Consider the following 19,335-nt stretch of genomic DNA (forward strand, 5'->3'; position numbering starts at 1 on the left):
ATACTTCTTTGAACTATCAAAACACAACATTTGACTTCTCAGACTGTGCATTTAAAATAACTTTTTAATGTCTTACCATTTTTATATTTCTGTCCCCAGGGACAGGGCAATTCTTTGACTACAGTAAATATCCAATAGAGATTTGCTGATTTAATTATCATCACAACACATCATTTATTTAGAATTTTTTATTCCAATGATGTAAATCGATTTCCCGGCACATTACCCTTACCCCATACGAAGGTGCAATTATTGATTGTTTGGAGCAATTTTTTAAAAAGTATTCTCTTCTATAAATGCAGCTTGTCATAAAAATCACTGTAGTAACGTCACCATCTACTTAAAAAAAAAAGGAACAAGCCGGTTATTTTCCAATTCCAATCATTTGTGTCATGTCTTATGCTTTGTTACAACCCCAATTCCTTGGATTCCACTCCCACCGCCAAGATCTTATCCTATTAATAAGGTAGAAATAATAGCAATTGTCTTTCTGGATTCAAAATTTTAGTGAGCTTCATTCCCTAAATCATTCCATGTGTAAATTAGGTGCTTAAAAAAGCCTGTAATCTATCTACAGCCTGTAAGGAGCTATATTTAGTGCTCAGTTATTAAAAACAAAAAACAAAAAACAAAAAAACACAGAACTTGAGTGCGTGGCTGGGGAAATGCATGAGTGTAGTTTAGCGGTGAGTGGAGCGCTTAGCCAGGTGCAAGACTCTCAGAGATGTTATGTGTCCCTGGCCAACCATCTCCGCACTAAACTCCGTTAATTTATTTGACTGCGCTACTGTAGAACAGAGTTAACTCCAACGCCACTCAGACCAGCTTTATAGATTTCAAAATGCTTGACCGCTCCTGATTTTTACCATGAAACGACCCAGCCAGATACAAGGCAGCTTTGCTACCCTCTTTCGGGGCCTCTTGGGGATCGCACAGAATTAATTGTAACTTTGTATTTGAGCGCAGAACCCAAATAAGTGCAAACGCAGAGACACGTATGGACTTGGCAACAGTGACAAAGCTTTGTTAAAACTTGCCCCTCCAGCGGGGGGGAAATGGTCTGGCCGCCAGGAGCCGACGCAGGCGGCAGGGCGAAAAAGCAGCCTGACTTTCCTCTCGCTTTGTTTTTCCTGTCACGGTGGTGCAGAAATAGCAAAGCGGGGGCGGGAAGTCGCCTGGTCATATTTGGGTGGGGGGGCTGTGTGTGCGTGTGTTTCCCGGCTGGCACAGGGAAGAGGTAAGGAAGAAGCGGGAGCCGCGAGGAACTCGCCCCAAGGGAGCGGCCGCGCCTCTGCCGCAGGGTTCGGGCTCCGCGCTCCAGCCACTTCCAGAACGCTCGGAGCCGCTTCTGCAGGCCCCGCCCCCTGCCGGGGTTTCCCCGCCACCCGCGCTCATTTGCATGGCGCTGCCCCTCCCCCGCTGCCATTGGCCGGCGCCGCGCCCCGCCCACTGCCCCTCCACCGCGGCAAGGTTCCGTCGCCCGAGCCGCCCGGAGCTGCGGGCAGCGGGCAGACTGTTAAACCGCGGCGGCGGCGGCGGCCGGGGCGGGAGCGGGACGCGCTCTGGAGACGAGTCAGCGGCGCCCCGGGTTGGGGGAGGCGGGCGGGCAGCTAGAGATCACTTCAGCAGCCCCCACCACGGCCGGACCGAAGGTGCGGCGGCGGAGGGGAGCCAGGGCGCCCCAGCAGGCGAGTGGCCGGCGTCTCAGCGGCGGGATGAGGGGGGTGGGTCTCCTCTACCGGGGACGGCAGCAGCGCGGGGAGGGGAAAGCGGAGAAGACCGCCGGGTGGACTTGCGGGCCAGGCGACCGACCGGCAGCCCCTTCGCCCCCCGAATCCTCTGGGCTGTTGGACTATGGGTCTCGGCACAGGGTCTCGCTCTAGGGCAGGGGTCGGACCGCAGCCAAATTTAAACGGCTAAACCTAACAGCTTTGGCAGAAGCGGAGGGGAGGGGAGGGAAGAGGTGGAGGGAGGGGTAGGGGCGGCCCCAGGCGCGGTCACGTGGGTTAGGGGCGTGGCTTGGCGGCTCTCCCTTTTGTTTTGGCTGGCGCGTGCGCAGATGGCGGAACACGTGGTCGCCTGCGCCCGCCCCTTGCTTCGGCGGCCGCGCCTCGCCGGGTGCGGTTGTGGTGAAGGCTGTTTTGGGGCATCTTTGAGGCGGAGCCGTTTGCGTTAGATGTGACCCTCGCTTTTATTTATTTTCCATTTATTTCAAGCAGACGTTGATTTGCCTTTAGAATTACGTGGGATAAAGAGGAATCTAGAGAACTATTGATCAGTGGTGTTTCCAAGTTTGTGTCGCTTCTCTTTGCTGAAGGGATGGATGTTGCTGGAAAATTTGAGAATACGTGGTGTTTGGTAGCAAGAAATACATGACTACGTTCTGGTTATTAAAGAAACGACTGGAAGGAAGAGGCTAGCTTTACAGCCAAGAGGGAAGGCACTGGTTGGACCTTTGTGTGATGTTTTCTTATTCCGAGAGAATTAGTGTTTGGTTCGTTCCCAGCTCACCCCGGGCAGATCCACTCCTCCCTTCCCCTCCTTTCTCCTCCCTTCCCCTCCCTTCAGCGGTCGGGGTTGGGTGGGGGGATTGATTTTTTTTTTTTTTTTTAATGTGGGAAGCACATTACTTTTTGATTCCTCGAACATTAGTCAGCTGGCAAGATTTAAGAGGATAGCTTCCTTCGTTTTTCCTTAACCAGTTTGCTTAACTTCGTGCTCAGTTTGGGTCAGTAGGAATGTTTTTAAAATACAGAATGGGGCAGGTTTGTTAGCAACAATCTAAGTGAGCCCAATACTGCGGACAAAACCGGCAGTGTTTTCGACTAGGAAAAAGTGGCTCTAAAAATAATTCAACATAAGAAAAACCTGGTGTTCTGGAATGTAGATTGCTTGAGAAAGAGGCTTAGCAGTGAGTGATCTCGGCTGTTTCCAATTCTTACTAGCTGTTTCTTTGGGCAAGTTACAACCTTTCCGATCCCAATCTGTTTCCGCTTGTAAATAGTTTCATAACACTGTCTCTGCTTTGAGAGGTTGTTATGAGAATCAAATACCTTGTGTTAGTAAGAGTGATTTATAATCTTTACCAACAAATACAGAAATTGCCGGGTAGTACAGTTTTATAACAAAAGTCTATTTTTTTAAAGCCAGCATACTTGAAGAATATAATAAACGAATGGATCATGATGTAGGATATATTTGAATATCTTCAAAATCTGTTACAACTTATTGTCTTTAATTTTCCGTCATTTTCCACCTGCTTTAGTCAGAGCAGTGTCAAGGTCGCTACCATTTCCTCATAGTTTTAATGTAGATAGATTATCATTCTCTTACCCAGCCCTTCTGGGTTAATTTTTTACATGAAATTTTTCTTAATCCAGGCCGCTTCTTTCACACTGACTTTTTACATTTACTTTGTGTGCGTGATATGTGCCTTTTCAAATAACAATTGCTTATTTTGTTAAATAATCTTATTTATTACAAAATGATTGGGAAAATGAAGACAAGTGCAAATAAGAACAATACAAATAATTTGTATTTCTATTTTCCTGTGCATATTTGTGTATTTTACCTTAAACTGTTACCATGCAGTGTTTTAACTTTACCTTGTAAACATTCCCATGTCACTAGTATTTGAAAAAATTATTTTTGGCAACTTAATGTTATATCATGTAACTACCATATTTAAAATTTTTCCTATTGGCAATGTTTGGGATATTTCTAATGTTTTGCTGATACAGATTGCACTACAGACAATAACATTTTACATAAATCTTTGGAAAAATTTTCCCCTAGATTTTTAAAAAAGGAATTATTACTAGGTAGAAGAGTGTGTGTGTGTGTGTGTGTGTGTGTGTGTGTCTTTGTGTGTGTCTTTGTGTTTTAAGGCTCTTGTAAATCACCAAATTACCTTCCAGAATATTGTAGTTTTAATACTCATCTACTGTATGAGCATGCCTCACATTATATCTTTAATTTATCTGGTGTTAGCAATAAAACAAAAAACCTTGCTTTAACTTGCATTAAAATTTTTTTTCACATGTATCTGTGATGTATCTTTTATTTTTTTATAAGCTGCTCAAGGGAGAGTATATTTTGTATTTGATGTGCTGCAAATCACATAGTGGGTGCTCAGTAAGTATTTGCTAGTTGGCTATAATATTTGTCTTTTTGACCTCTGAAAGGTCAGGAAATTTTGTCTTACACAATTTAGGAGTGCATTGTTGGCAATACACCATTATTGTTTGCTTCATTACTTTGAGTACTTCTCCATTCAGGTGGGGCCTTACTGGTATTATCACAGTTGTCTGCTGAAAGGTCCAATAACTTCCAGTTGTCTAACTGCTGCATTATCCAAGAACTCCACCAGTTTTGATTCCATTTATCATTATCACTTAAGACTATTTCATTTCCTTTGTTCATTCATCTACTGTAGAATTCATTTACAAATTTTATTTTGGTGGTTCTAGACTCACTTGTAGCCTTTTCTGTGTTTAAAGAAAAAAAGTCTACTGTAAAGTTCCTTTGTTTCACTATTAAAATTGTTTTTGATAGCACAGCTATTAATTGCTTATAACATCTTTTACTGCCTTTAACCTACCACCTAAACCTTACATTGTCATATGTAATTTTTGTTTGTTCAGTTATTAATCTTACTAATCTCTATTCCTGTCCTTTTACATTTGTCCATCCAGTATTAGTTGTTGAAGGAGGCGGAAAGCTGTTTTTTTCAGGTTTAGAATTGTGTGTAGGAGACAGCAGGGTACGAGACTGCTTGCAACTGAAGTGACAGCTAAAAGGGAATTAGCAACCAGTTTACTGACTTTAAAACATATCTATTATATCTCTATCCTTAAAGTCCTTACTGCATTAGAGTACTGACATGGAATACTGTAGATAATGATGACCCTGAGTCATCAGTACAATTTTGTGTAACTTTCAGTATGTTTGATATAAAAAGGCAAGGAAGGTATATTCATTTCCAAAAGATTTCTGTTTTTTTCCGTTTTAATGTCCTGAAGAGGTTTCACTGAACTGTGCTCCTTATTCCATATGAGATAAGTAAACAACCAGCAAATAGTGATAAAAACGGTAATGTACTTGCCTGTAGATAGTCTGTAATGAAAATCTGAAGACAATTCATAATGAAAGTTTTTAATGCTTGATGATATTTTTAGGTTTTTAGAAACACTTTATTTCTGTATGGATATGACAACTCTCAAGTATTGCAGAATTGGGAGAAAGTGCATTCATTTATAATGTTGAGGCTTTGTTAATATTTCTAATGAACTTTTAATTTATTGTTTATTTCCAATCCTGTAAGACCAAGAATTCGCATATTGTTTAAAGCAATTAAATTTTTTTTTAACTTGGTAGTAGATCATTAATCAGAGTTTAGCTACATGAAATTAAATTGGAGCCAAAATGTATAGACTGAGCAAACGTGATAGTGCACTTTTAAATGTAAATTTCTGGATCTAAGTTGATGTACACAGAGAAAAAATGACTTCATTTATATTCCTATGAGTCATGCATTTATAACTGAATAGTTATAATTCTGCTTGAAGTTTGAAGTATGATCTGTTTGATGTGTTATGTGGCCACCCAAGTGGCTTTATCTTTAATTAAATTCCTTTAGTCTTCAAAGAGAATTCCTTTTTAGGCATAGTTTTCAAAGTGGAAGACGTTCTGGCTGTAAACATTACTGAGTACAACATACTGAGCTAACTGAACCTTGGTCATGCCAATTACTGCAGTGTTTTCTGCTGTAAATTGAGAATGCCTATTTGTGGCATCAAGAAATCTTGAAAACACAGCAGTGTATTTTGTATTCATATCTTCCATTAATTCCTATATTTTTGAGGAATAAAATTATACCAATATAAACTCTTTCTCATTACATATATTTATTTAATTTGTTGATTGATTTAATTTAACTTTGTGAGTTATAAATTAGAAACTTTTAGCCCCCTTATAGTTCAGTTATGTTTGAAAGAGCTTCTCAAATTTTGCTAAAATAACTTGTCTTTTTTTCCTTCTCTTTCTCTGTTACTAAATGGATCAGTTATCTGAAACACATTTAAGTTGTAAGTGTGGAAATAATTTATGTCTGCTTCAGGGTTTTCCCTTCTCTCAAAATGCTGTTGGTAGTCTTCACCCTCTTTTAACTTAAGGATGAATCTGCCTTCTTTATGATACTTTTATTCCTAGTTTGTGTTACTGCTTTGAAGAGAACTGGGATTATCCAGATTTCAATGGAAAGAGTAAATTTAATGTTTAGAGATAAATATGGATATGATATTTTCCATGGACTATACGGAATATACATATGCATGCTAGAATATAAGTCAGTCAAAATCTGGAGTAGTTTATTTTAGGGGATGGAAAATCAGATTTGGTTTCTAACTTTTAATGTTTGTTCTCAGGAGGAAGGGTGGTTCTTAGATTGTCTAGATTGTTTCATCTCTGAAGATGGAGTAGATTAGAAAACTTTTGATTTTCTTTAGATCATATACCAAAATGATTTGGCATATATGACCTGTATAGTAATTGTAAAGACCTGGTTACTAAGCGTAGGGATCAACTCAAACTCAGTAGTTATCGACGTCATCATTATTTCACTATGTACATGCAGCTTTTGAGAAATAACATGATAGTGACATGATGTCCAAGGGATCAGATTGCATTTAATTAATGCTAAATTCATGAACATATATGATTTATAAACCTTAAAAATAAAGATTAAGTCACTAATGGAAGTATGGAAGTATTTTGGAGACAACAAGACAAGTCTTTTTATTTGTAGTAATATAGTATCAGAACAACTAATTTCTTCCTTAATTCACAATGAATGTTCTTTGGATTAAATTGTAGACCAAAAATTAGAATTTATAGTGTAGGCTTAACTTTACAATCCTCACATTTTTCTGAATTAATTTGATTTTATTTATAATAATGAAATTTAATATAACCAATAAGAAAAAATGTTTTGATTTTTTGTAGTTTTTAAATGTTTATAATTTGAAGACATAAACTTTGACTTGTCTTACTCAGACTTCCGCACTCTTGGTAGTTCTTATGAGACTTACAAGAAAAATGCATATATATTGAGATCTGGACTTTCCCCTATAAGGTTATTTAGTTGGTGGATTATCTGTAACAGTTTTACAATGGAGTGTGTGTGTGTTGTGCCACCCCCAAAATTTCTGGGCTGCGGATATGCTAAAGAATTATTATTGTTTATTTACTTTTGCTTAAATGGTATGTAAGTTGAAAACTCTGTTGCATAAAGGTGAAATCCATGTCCAGGAAATACAATTGATTTTTAGATTATCTAGAAGTACTGCCTCTTGACAGATAATCAAAATAATCTGCTTTCTTTGAGAAGATACTGATACAGTTGCTTGCAGTCTTGCTCCTTAAATCCTGTTAGCTTACTCTTTTAGTTTCTGTATGTTATGGTTAAGTGAATTTGTTTAGTTTTTTTCTCAGTTTTATCTGTTCCAGATTCTTTGAAGTTGTATATCATTAGACTAAATTCTTTTTAGAGAAGGAACCTATTTTGCTTAAGTATCTTGGGTATATAAAATAAATAATCATCAAAGATGATGGTGGTGCTGAGAGTTAATAGAACACAATATTTTAGCAACTAGAAAGAAATTTCTTAGATTTAGGTAATATCCAAATACTTTTTTTCCACCCAATATGTGCATAATTGAAAATGGAATAATTAGAAACCAGAATAATTAGAAACTGAGTATTCATAAGAAGATCAAGATGCTTTTTGGAAAACTCTTTGAGGATTTGTGTTTTCCATATTCTTTTTGTATTACCTAAAATATTATTGGTGCTTAAAAATACTAAACAATATATTTGGCTAAGAACTTGGAACTGAAATATTTTAGTTAATGGTTGATTCCTGTTTACTTAGGGGTACCATATACTTTATACTTTGTACTGTCCAGTACAGTAATTCTTAATCACATGTGGCTGTTGAGCACTTGAAATGTGACTAGTCCAAACTGAGTTTGCACTAAATGTAAACACTGGATTTTGAGACTTCAGCACACATAAAAAAGAATATATCTCATCAAGATATTTTTATTTTGATTACAGGTGGGAGTCCTAGTATTTTGTATATAATGGGTACAGTGAGATTAAAAATAATTTCATATATTTCTTTTTACTTTTTAAAACATGTCTATTAGCAAATTTAAAAGTTAGATAGCTCATATTGGACAGCAATGTTCTATACTAATATTTCCTAGCCTTAAGATTCCTTTCACAATAAGATATCTTATGACCTTTTTTCCTGAAAAATGTTAAATGATTTTATTATTTTGTATATTTATTGAAGAAATATTTATTAAGGGCTTACTGTGTTATTTTAGAATACAGCAGTGATTGAAAGCATTCAAATCCTGCCTTCATGCAGCTTTCATTCTAGTGGGGAAAATATGTGATAAATAAATTTTAGTAAAAAGTTTTTAATGAACTATTATTTGTTGTAAGCATGCTATTGATTATTATATGTATTTCATGTAATGTAATTTTAATACAGTACCTCATTTATTGAATAACGTACGCTATTTAATTTACTTTTGGCATTTATCTTGCTTTGTGTTCTCTGAATTTCCTGCTGGATCTGTGATTTGATGTCTGACGTTAATTTGGAGGAATTCTCAGTCATTATTGCTTCAAATATTTTGTCTCTCTTCACCTTCAGTATTCCCATTACACGTATGTTAACATCTTTGGTAGTTCTGGAATGTTCTTTTCCTAGATTTTTTCAGTCTTTTTCTTCTTTGTTTTTCACTTTGGAAAGTTTGTATTGACATATCCTCAAGCTCAGAGATTCTTTCCTCAGTCATGTCTAGTCTACTAGTGAGCCCATCAGAGGCATTCTCATTTCTGTTACAGTGTTACTGGTCTCTAGCATTTCTTCTTGATTCTTTCTTAGAATTTCCATCTATTTCCATTCCTCTGCTTACATGATGCATGTGTTATTGCATGTTGCCTACTTTTCCCATTAGAGCTTTTAGGAAATTAATCATAATTTGTTATTTAAGTTCTTTTAAAGTCACAGTCCGATCATTTCAGCCTTCCTGCCATATCTAAGTCTGGTTCTCATGCTTGCTGTGTCTCTTTAAACTGTTTTTTGCCTTTTAGTATGCTTTGTAATTTCTTGTTGAAAGATGGGACATGATGTATTTGGTAAAAAGAACCTCAGTAAATAGGTCTTTAGTAAGATGTGGGGGACAGGAGCAGTATTCTGTAGTCTGATGATTAGGTTGTCTTTTATGGAGCCTATGTCCCTGGGCTGTGAATTTCACAAATGCTTCACAGAATTTCCACCTCTTAGGTGGGAGTGGTAGGCTAGATGGGGCTAGGGTTAGGTATTTCCCTTCCCTTACACAGAAGGCTAGGATTTGGTATAGGTTGGATTTGTGTATTTCTTTAATTTACTTTTAACTAAGGAAAAGCAAGACTTTTCAACAGATTTCTTAAGAAGTAATACATCATCTGTCACTTCTTTATCTTCATTTTATTTGACCTCACTGTAGCATTTGATGGAGCTGCCCATGTCTTTTTAGTATATTTTTAAACACTTTGGAATCTCGATTTCATACACTCTGGAATTTCCATCTCACTGACTAGACAAAAATTTTAAGTCTTCTTTTAGGGCTCTTCCTCGTTTGTAGTTGCTCCTCCTTTGTTCATATAAATGTGAGAGAACCCCCTAGGCTCCTTTTTTTCTTTGCCTATACCCTCTCCCTTGATAAACTTTTCTAGTCCTTTTGCTTTATACACTATTTATATGCCGGTGACTCCAAAAATAATATTTCAAACTGTGACTTCTTGCTTGAACTCTAGACTTATTCATCCACCTGCCTCAGTTGGCTGGCTAATAGGCACTTCAAAGTCAGTAAGTCCCAACCGAACTTTTTATTTTTCTTCTTCAATCTTCTGTCTTCCCATGTCTGCTTCATTTCAGAAAATAGCACCACTGACCAGTCAGTTGCTCAAGCCAAAAATCTAGGAGTTGTTCTTGATTGCTTTCTTTACGTTAAGCCCCACAAAATCTTGGCTGTCACAAGTTTTATTAACTCTACCTTAAAACATAGCCTAGATTCATACATTTTCATTTCTCCTATCTTACTAGCCCAAGCCACCAGTACTCTCTCTCATTTAGATTACTTCAGTAGCTTCCTTGTTGGTCTCGCTGCTTGTGTTCTTGAAAGCTGTTTCCATTATTTCTGTAATACAAATTTTTACTCTACAGAACAACCAGAATAATTAAAAAAAAATATATATATGTATGTGTGTGTGTATATATATATGTATGTATGTGTATATATATATATATGTGTGTATATATAAATCAGATTATGTTTCCCCCCTCATTCAGATATCTTCGGTGGCTTTCCTTTGACTTAACATAAAATATTCATGGTTTGGACCCTATTTACCTCTCTGATCTTATTTTCTATTACTCTCTCTGACTCATTATGTTCTAGACATGTTTGTAATTTTTGTTCCACAAACACGCCAACTTTATTCCTGCTTTAAAGCTTTCTATTAGTGGTCTTTTTTTCTTGGAAAGCTCTTACCCCATATCTTGGTTAGCTTATTAATGTCATTTCAAGTCTCAGAGCAGATGTTACCAACACAGAAGCCTTCCATCATCTACAAATCTAAATGGGCTCCTCCCGCAATGTAGTCGTGCTCTTATTACTCCACTTTGTTTAATTTTTATAAAAACACTGTGGAACCCTTATTTACTTCATATGTTCTTATTTCCTTATTTGTGTATTCTCTATCTACCATTTGCTAGAATGTAAGCTCTGAGAGAATAGAAACCTTATTTTTCATGCTCATTGCCATCTCTCTAGTACCTAGAATAGTGTCTCTTACACATTTTTCCATAAATATCTGGTAACTGAATTGTTGAATGTTTGATCTCAGATCAAATATATCTTAAATGGAGGTTAAAATCTAGCTTCTACCAAAAATGGACAAAACTACATTTATGGCTATTTCTTCATTTTCTGGTTTTAAAAGTCAACTGGTTAATTTCCGTAATTTTTGGAAAAAGTTTGTTTTTAAAAGATGAAATAGGTTTTCAGCTGCCATTCTCAAGCACTGCTCTGTAAGTAACGTGCTGTGATATGGATAGATTTATACCCAGATGAAAATCAGATGGTCTTACTAGTAGTTATTCTCACTATCTTGTTTTTAATTTTTTATTTCTTTTTCACTATCTTCACTATTTTTTAAATTGGCTTCTGAAATACTGGAGACACCTTTAGATGCTATAAAATAATTTTGATCATGTGGATGGAGTACATTTTATGGAGCTAACAGAGATATCTTGAGGTAAATTTGCAGAATTATTATTTTATACTCTCCATCAGTATTCTGTATGCATTCTGCCTCTAACCAGTTGTCCATTATGTATAAAAATTAAGTAAGACACGATTGAAAATAGTTATAGTTTAAAACTGTGTAATGGTTGAAACTGTTATTCAGAGTTGACCTGAATGATAAACTCAGTGACTTTCAGGAGTATCCACATCTTGATTTCCACTAATTCTTGAACATATTATCTTCATCATATGTATGAAATAATTTTAAAATGTTTATTTAATATTTATTTTAATTTTGAGGAAGTCCAATTTATCAGTTTTTTTCTCTTATCAGTATCTTTTGTGTCATAGCTAAAAAGTCTTTGCTCAACCCAATATTAAAAAGATTTTCTTCTGGTTTTTTTTGTTTGCTTGTTTGTTTGTTTAAGGAAATTTCTTGGTTTTAAGTTTTACGTTTAGGTCTATGATCCATTCTGATAGATACGACATTTTTTTATATTGTATGGGGCTTAGGGTTTTTGCATATGGGTGTCTTACTGTTCCAGAACCATTTGTTTAAAAAAACTAAGTCTTTTTACATTGAATTGATATTATATCTTTGTCAGAAATCAATTGACCATGTATGTGTGGGTCTATTTCAGAGCTTTCTGTTTTTTTCCCATTGATTTATGTGTCCATTCTTTTGCCAATCCACACTTATTTTGACTACTGTAAATAGGATGAGTCCATCAGCTTTGTTCCTTTTCTTGTTTTAGCTATTCTCGTTCCTTTCCCTTTCCATATAAATTTTTGAATCAGCTTATTGATGTTAGCAAAAGTCATTGGGATTGTGTTGAATCCATAGATTAACTTCGTAACAATATTCACTAATGCATGAAAACTGTATCAGTCCATTTATCTTACTTGAGTTTTTCATTGGTGTTTTATTTTTTTCCCCTGGTTGTAGATCCTGCACATATTTTGTTAGATTTATACCCAAGTATTTCATGTTTTTAAGCTACTGGAATTAATATTGTTTAAAAATTTTTTGTCTGTTTTTTTCATTTCCAGTATCTGGAAATATAAATGAGTTTTGTGTCTTGACCTTATATCTTCTACCTTAGGAAACTCATTAGATCTAAGAGCTTTTTTTATAGATCCTTTTGGATTTTCTACATAGGAAATCATATCATGTATGAATAAACACAGTTTTACTTTTACTTTCCAGATTTGTGTGACTTTTTAAATTTTTTCTTCTTCTATTCCACTGGCTATAACCTCCAATGTGATGATGAATAGGAGTGATGAGAACAGACACCTTGCCTCGTTCCCGGTCTTACACTCAAAGCATTCAGTCTTTCATCATTAATTATGAAGTTATAGCTAGGCATTTGTATAGATGCTCTTTATCAGTTAAGCAATTTCCTTCCTTTTCCTAATTTGCTGAGTTTTTTCACTAATTATGAACAGATACTGGATTTTGTCAAATGCTTTTTGTTTTTTTTCTTTAGTCTTTTGGTACAGTGAATTTAAATGATTGATTTAAAACATTTTTATTTAATTTTTCGTTTTTTGTGGGGGGTAATTTAGGTTTATTTACTTAGTTTTTAGGTTTTCTGGGGGGTAATTAGGTTTATTTAATTCTTTATTTTTAGAGGTGGTACTGGGGATTGAACCCAAGACCTCATGCATGCTAAGCAGCACTCTACCACTGAGTTATACCCTACCCCTAATGACTGATTTTTTTATGTTGAACCCACTTTGCATTCATGGCATAAGCCACACTTGGTTGTGACATACTATTCTTTTTATATATTGCTGTGCTTGTAGCATTTATTTTAAAAATGATAATTGAAATAGGTGTTGTTACTCCTTACTACTTAAGTCCTGGAATATCTTTAAAAATCATGACTCACTTGTTTGTTTGTTAATCAATTCAGCGAACAGGCATCTGACAGTTTTTGTGTGCCAGGCATTGTTGTAAGTGTTGGGGATTAGAACACTGAACAAAATAGAGTTCTACCCTGAAACTATATTCCTTCCTAGAATGTAATAAAGTATCAAATAGTGGTTAGTGTTCTAAGAAATAATAAAAGAGTGTAGGGGAATGGAGAATCCTGAAGTGAGGGGCCAAAGCTATTTTAAATAATTAGTCAAGGCAGGATTCTCTGAGGAGGTGACTGGAGCAGAAACATGAATGAAGTGAGGCAGCCAGCCATCTTATTTGTGGAAAATTGTCCCAGGCTGAGAGAAGTGCAAGCACAAAGTCCCTGAAACAAGGGCTTGTTTAGTGTGTTACATGAATAGCACAGAGGCCAGTGTTTCTGGAGAAGGTTATAGAAGTCAGAGTAGTCAGGGACTTGATAATATAGAGCTTTGCAGGCCATGGTAAGGACAACTTTGAATTTTATTCTGAGTATAATGGCAACCACTTATTTTTCACCAAATATTTATTGATTATCTGCTATATGTCAGATATTTTTGCATGTTGACAATATAGTAGTTAACAAAATAGACAAAAATCCAAGTCTTTGTAGACCTTAAAAATGTTAGTAATAAGTGTAGTTGTTTATATAATATGGGGGTAGTCTGAAGTGGTGGAGTTTAGTATGATCAGTTAGTAAACATTGTTTTACACAATGATTACATATTTAAGTAATTTAAAAAATTGGAATAAATGTACTTATGTTCATATAGCTAAAACTATATGAATATAATGTAACCTTTTTTAATTGTGGGAGACATAGCTATTTTCATGAGTTTCTTTTGGTTGCAGAATAGACTTTCAGACTAGGTTTTTTATAAGGATACACTTGAGAACAGAATACAGAAAAACTTTATGGAAATCATAGAATTGGAACTGTGATATGGCTAGGCCTTCCAGAGTCCAAAACCCTAAAATCTTTATATCCAAGTGTATTGTCTATTGCTGTATAGCTCCAAAATTTAGTGGTTTAAAGCATTTATTTCATAGTTTCTGTGGATCAGGAATCTAGGCATGGCTTAGCTGGGTGCCTCTGGCTCAAGGCATCTCAGAAGGCTGCAGTCAAGGTGTTGACTGGGGCTAGGGGCATCTGAAGGCTTGACGGGGGAAGGATCTGCTCCTCAGATCACTCACGTGGCTATTGGCAGACTAGGTAATTGCTGTCTGTTGGCTGAAGTCAGTAGTTCTTTGCCGTATGGGTCTTATAGTCCACCTTCTGCCCCTGCTGCTAGCCGCTTTGATTACATCCTTAGGGCCCTGTTCAAATTTTTGAAAGGGAACAGGTGGAAGGGAGAGGATACAGTATAGTATCTTTTGAATATGATAACCTCAGGCAGAACTGTGATTAGGGCAGTTTCCCTTAGATAGCTATTTAGTTATCTAAATACTATTGTAGATGTTTATAGATTAGAAATTATAGGTTGTTGGGTTGATCAAATGAGAGATTGAATCTTGAAAAAAAAATTCCCCTGTGCTAGCTTGTTTTATATAATTATTTTTCTGTTTCTCGTAAAAGTAGAGTGTAAAATATACTTTTAAAAGAAAACCCAATGATATGAGTTATTTTTGTTTTTCTATTTGTTTTGTATTTAGGATAAAGGAAAAGTGTTTAAAGTTTGAGACATACAGAATTTGGAGAGAGAATTATATAGGAAATCTCTACATTTTTGGAGATATTATATGGTAAAATATTTTAAAAAAGCAAACATCTATTTTTATAACAGAATTGATAACCATTAACATTTGTTCATTTTTCCATTTAGTATTTTTCCCCAAGTAATAAAATACTGATGCAACTACTGTGACAAGTTGGGTGGGTATTTTTTTGGTTCATCTTTTATACTTGTAATCACATAAACACACATATGTATATGCACATTACATAAGGTATGATTTTGTGTGTGTGTTTTATTCATATGATACCATACTATATATATTCTGCACCATTTCTTTTTTTATTTTACTTTTATACTAGTTTTTGAGATTTGTCCATATTAACACATACAGATCTAAATCATCCTTTAACTGCTCTATTGTATTCTATCATGTTTTAATATCTGTTCTCTTACTGTTAGCCATCTTAATTGCTTTGAAAGAATGTTTTGCTAATAGAAACATTGCCTTCTTGTGCACCTGTGCCAAACACATTTTCCACATTATTATCCAATGATAGAATCAATTTATAGTGCAAATAGATGAGAGAAATCTTATTTATCCACATTCTCATGATAAGTGATATTTTCAGACTTAAAACAAACATTCTGTTCAGTTTGGTGGTTAGAAAGCTGGTCTCTTGCTTTATTAATCTACATTTCCGTCTTTACTGGTAAGACTGAGTATATGTTTAATGATGATTTGGGTGTCATCATCTCTGAAATGTCTTACTGCTGTATCCCTTTATATACTTTCTTTGTATACTCAAGATGTTAATCCTTTGCCTATTGTGTATATTGCAGATATCTTTTCCTAGTCTATTACTTGCTTTTAACTCTGTATAGATTTTTATTTTAATTGTATAGAAATTTTTGTGCCTTTTTTTCCATTTTGATCATTCTTGTTAGTCTTTGCAAAGAATTAGCTTTTGGTTTTGTTTGAAGAAATTTTATTTAAATAGGAATGAAGGTGTAGAGTTATAACTAGCACCTGGGCACATACAGTATGGGAGGGTGGCCATTTAAATCACTGTTAACTGTCATGTAGGTTGAAGCAAAAATTATGGAGTGTCATAGTTTCATAATGTCTTCAAAAAACTTGTAATTGTTAATGATATAAAATTTATTTTACTAACTATTCAGTCTTCATAATTTTTAATGGTACTGGGTTAACTTTTTTTATGAGTCAGAATATATGACTTTATACTTTTTCTTTTGATAAAATACAATGAAATTTGTTTAATTATGGGATTAATCTCTAGTGTCATCTGTTATATTCCACACTGTTTTTCAGGCAGGGGTGACTGCTTCTATAATGATAACTGATAACTATTCATTTGTGAAAAGGAAAAAAGTGATTGCAGATGCTTTTTCAGAAAAAAATTTTGTGCATTGCAGGTTAGGCAAGTTTTCACTACTACATTACTTTTTAACACTTGTGTAATTATACAATTTTTTGTTTGTAGTTCACTTATATTATCTTACAGTATTTTATATATTTCAATTATTGATAGTGTTCAGATTGTGAAGTTTAAATTAAGAAATGAAATTTTTGAGCAATTTATCATATTTTATAAAAATAGTACTTTTAGTTTTGGATACAAGTATGAGATTGAGTCATATTTTCAAGTATAATTTCCAGATTCCAGGTTGGAATTTTTCTCTTTTGGCTCTCACTAAACATTGTAAAAAAAAAAAAAAAAATGGAATCCTGAGGTATAATTACATTCACAAGTATTTGTCTAACACTTATGTGCTAGGTAGTGTGCAACTTTCATTAAGGTTTTGGGTATTAGGCCCACAGTCAGAGTTAAGAGTAGTTTAGTCCTTACTGAATTCCTTATGAGCTAGAAAAGAGAAGAGATAATGTTAGGAGTTGGGAAATAAAGGAGGAACTTTGTTCCATTCAGTTGTTAATCGGAAACACCGAAAGTGTTTTTTCTTGATATTTGATCATTTATTTTTACATTATTTTAGGTTTCCAGTAATTATCTGCAGGATTCGCCATGACCCCAGCTCTAAGGGAGGCAGCAACAAAGGGTATCTGCTTTTCATCTTTACCAAGTACCATGGAGTCTGACAAGATGCTATGCATGGAAAGTCCAAGAACTGTAGATGAAAAGCTGAAGGGAGACACTTTCTCTCAGATGCTGGGATTTCCAACTCCTGAACCTACTCTTAACACTAATTTTGTGAATTTAAAACATTTTGGCTCCCCTCAGTCTTCAAAACATTATCAGACAGTTCTTTTAATGAGATCTAATGCTACATTAAGTAAATACAATGAAAATTATAAACAAAAGAAATTAGGGGAACCCAACTGCAATAAATTGAAAAACATACTATGTAATGGCAGCAACATTCAGCTCAGTAAAATCTGTCATTCTCATTCTGAAGAATTCATCAAAAAGGAACCTCTGTCAGATACTACAAGTCAGTGCACAACAGATGTACAAATTATTTTGGATTCAAATACAACCAAAGACACTAATGTAGAAAAAGTACAACTGAAAAACTGTAAGTGGTACCAAAAGAAAGCACTTTTGGATAAAGTTAGTGATGCTGAGATTAAAAAGGGTTTACTGCACTGTGCTCAAAACAAAATTGGGCGTGGCTGCTCAAATGTGCCTGTTAGTTCCTCAGCTGCTGAAAAGGAGGAGGAAGTGAATGCTCGTTTACTCCACTGTGTAAGCAAACAGAAAATTTTACTTAGCCAGGCTAGAAGAACCCAGAAACATTTGCAGATGCTCCTGGCAAAGCATGTTGTTAAGCACTATGGTCAGCAAATGAAATTTTCTATGAAACATCACCTCCCCAAAATGAAGATTTTTCATGAACCTACCACAATTTTGGATAACACTTTATCTAAATGCACTGAAATTAAGCCAGATGTCAACATATTGACTTCAGAGAATAAATTGTGGAATGATACAAAAAATGGCTTTGCACGGTGTACAGCTGCAGAAATCCAAAGATTTGCACTGTCTGCTACAGGGCTGTTGTCTCATGTTGAAGAGGGTCTGGATTCTGATGCAACTGATAGCAGTTCTGATGACGATTTGGATGAATATACCATTAGAAAAAATGTGGCAGTGTAAGTGCAAAATTATTATTAGACCTTTTACTGTTCTGTATATAGCAGTAATTTTGTCTTAATTTCAAGATATGTTGAAAAGAAATAGATTTTCTAAAATCTTAATGCCATAATCTTTAAGGTATGATACTTTGGTGAATTTTTTAAATGCTTCATTTGTTAAAAATTACAGTGTATAAATATATACATACTGTTTAAAAATAAGTTACTCAACTGCTCTATCTAGGAAAAAGTCTATACATGAATAATAAAAGCTAATTAGCTATAAGTAAGTATTTTTCCTGTTCTTGAATAGAGTAGGCTATGGACAAGACTTAAAATGTTGCTTAAGCGATCTAGCCAATATGTATAGCTAAGATTTTTTTTTAAAGTCTGCATAGGGAGCCCCCATTGGGTTCAGGAGTTTATCAGTTGATAGTACATACAAGCTGACCTGCTGCTTTCAGAAATTTTGAACTGTTTATATACTTCTTGTATTTACAGCTTAGAACTCTGGTCTTTACCAACTTAGTTAATTTTTGCTAGATTGAAATAAACAAAACAAAATGATAATGTCAGCTATTAGATACATATTGCTTGCTTATTATGTGCTGGGCCCTAGGGATTCAGTTGTGGGCAGAATATTCACAGTCTCTACCCTCTTGGGAATCTGCTTCAAAGAGAGGTATCTAGATAGTTCATAAAGCAAAACAAAACAAAAACACAGAGAAAAATGGTTTTACCTACAATACTGTTTTAATACTCCAAAACAGCTCTGGTAGAAGTTTCTGGGATGATGGAGATGTTCTGTATCTGTGTTATCCATTAGGCACTAGGCTTATGTGGCTATTGAGCTTTTGAAATGTGGCCAGTACAACGGAGGACCTGAATTTTAAATTTTATTTGATTTGAATTAATTGTATTTAAACAACCAGATAGAACATAGTTTTAAATCTAGCTTTCAGAGAACCTGTTAATGCCCCCAAATTGATGCAAAATACTGTGTATATATATATGTGGTATTTTGGAAGGGAGAAATTCATCATTTTTATCAAATTCTCAAAGATAAATGAGGATCGTGAAATTAGATGCTGAACACAATTTTTACTAATAAATAGAAGGTCAGTATATTAATCTTTATAGTGAAGAATAAAATGTAAAACAAAGTGAGCATTCCAGGCTTCTGGTGTTCTGTTATCATTATATTTGAAATGTGTTTGAATGTGGGAGCTGATAGTTATTATTGAGGACATATTTTTCTGACTGGCATTGTGCTATTTA

General features: G+C 35.1%; 1 protein-coding gene across 5 annotated transcripts in view; it reads left to right on the plus strand.

The window, feature by feature from the left end:
- The first annotated feature begins 1,558 nt into the window (after window positions 1–1,558).
- The window catches only part of KANSL1L (KAT8 regulatory NSL complex subunit 1 like), a 112,943-nt gene continuing 95,166 nt past the window's right edge, over window positions 1,559–19,335 (plus strand). The window contains exons 1-3 of one of the 5 annotated variants that reach the window (XM_031451847.2): window positions 11,072–11,376; window positions 15,093–15,142; window positions 16,959–18,075. In XM_031451847.2, the coding sequence (XP_031307707.1) occupies window positions 16,988–18,075 (1,088 nt within the window). In that variant the 5' untranslated portion in view covers window positions 11,072–11,376; window positions 15,093–15,142; window positions 16,959–16,987. Of the gene's footprint in view, window positions 1,689–11,071; window positions 11,377–14,459; window positions 14,483–15,092; window positions 15,143–16,270; window positions 16,380–16,958; window positions 18,076–19,335 lie in introns of those variants that run through there. The other 4 variants (XM_064484999.1, XM_031451848.2, XM_031451845.2 and 1 more) reach the window with 4 other exon arrangements.

Source organism: Camelus dromedarius, chromosome 4 (genome assembly GCF_036321535.1).
Source record: "Camelus dromedarius isolate mCamDro1 chromosome 4, mCamDro1.pat, whole genome shotgun sequence".
NCBI lineage: Eukaryota > Metazoa > Chordata > Mammalia > Artiodactyla > Camelidae > Camelus > Camelus dromedarius.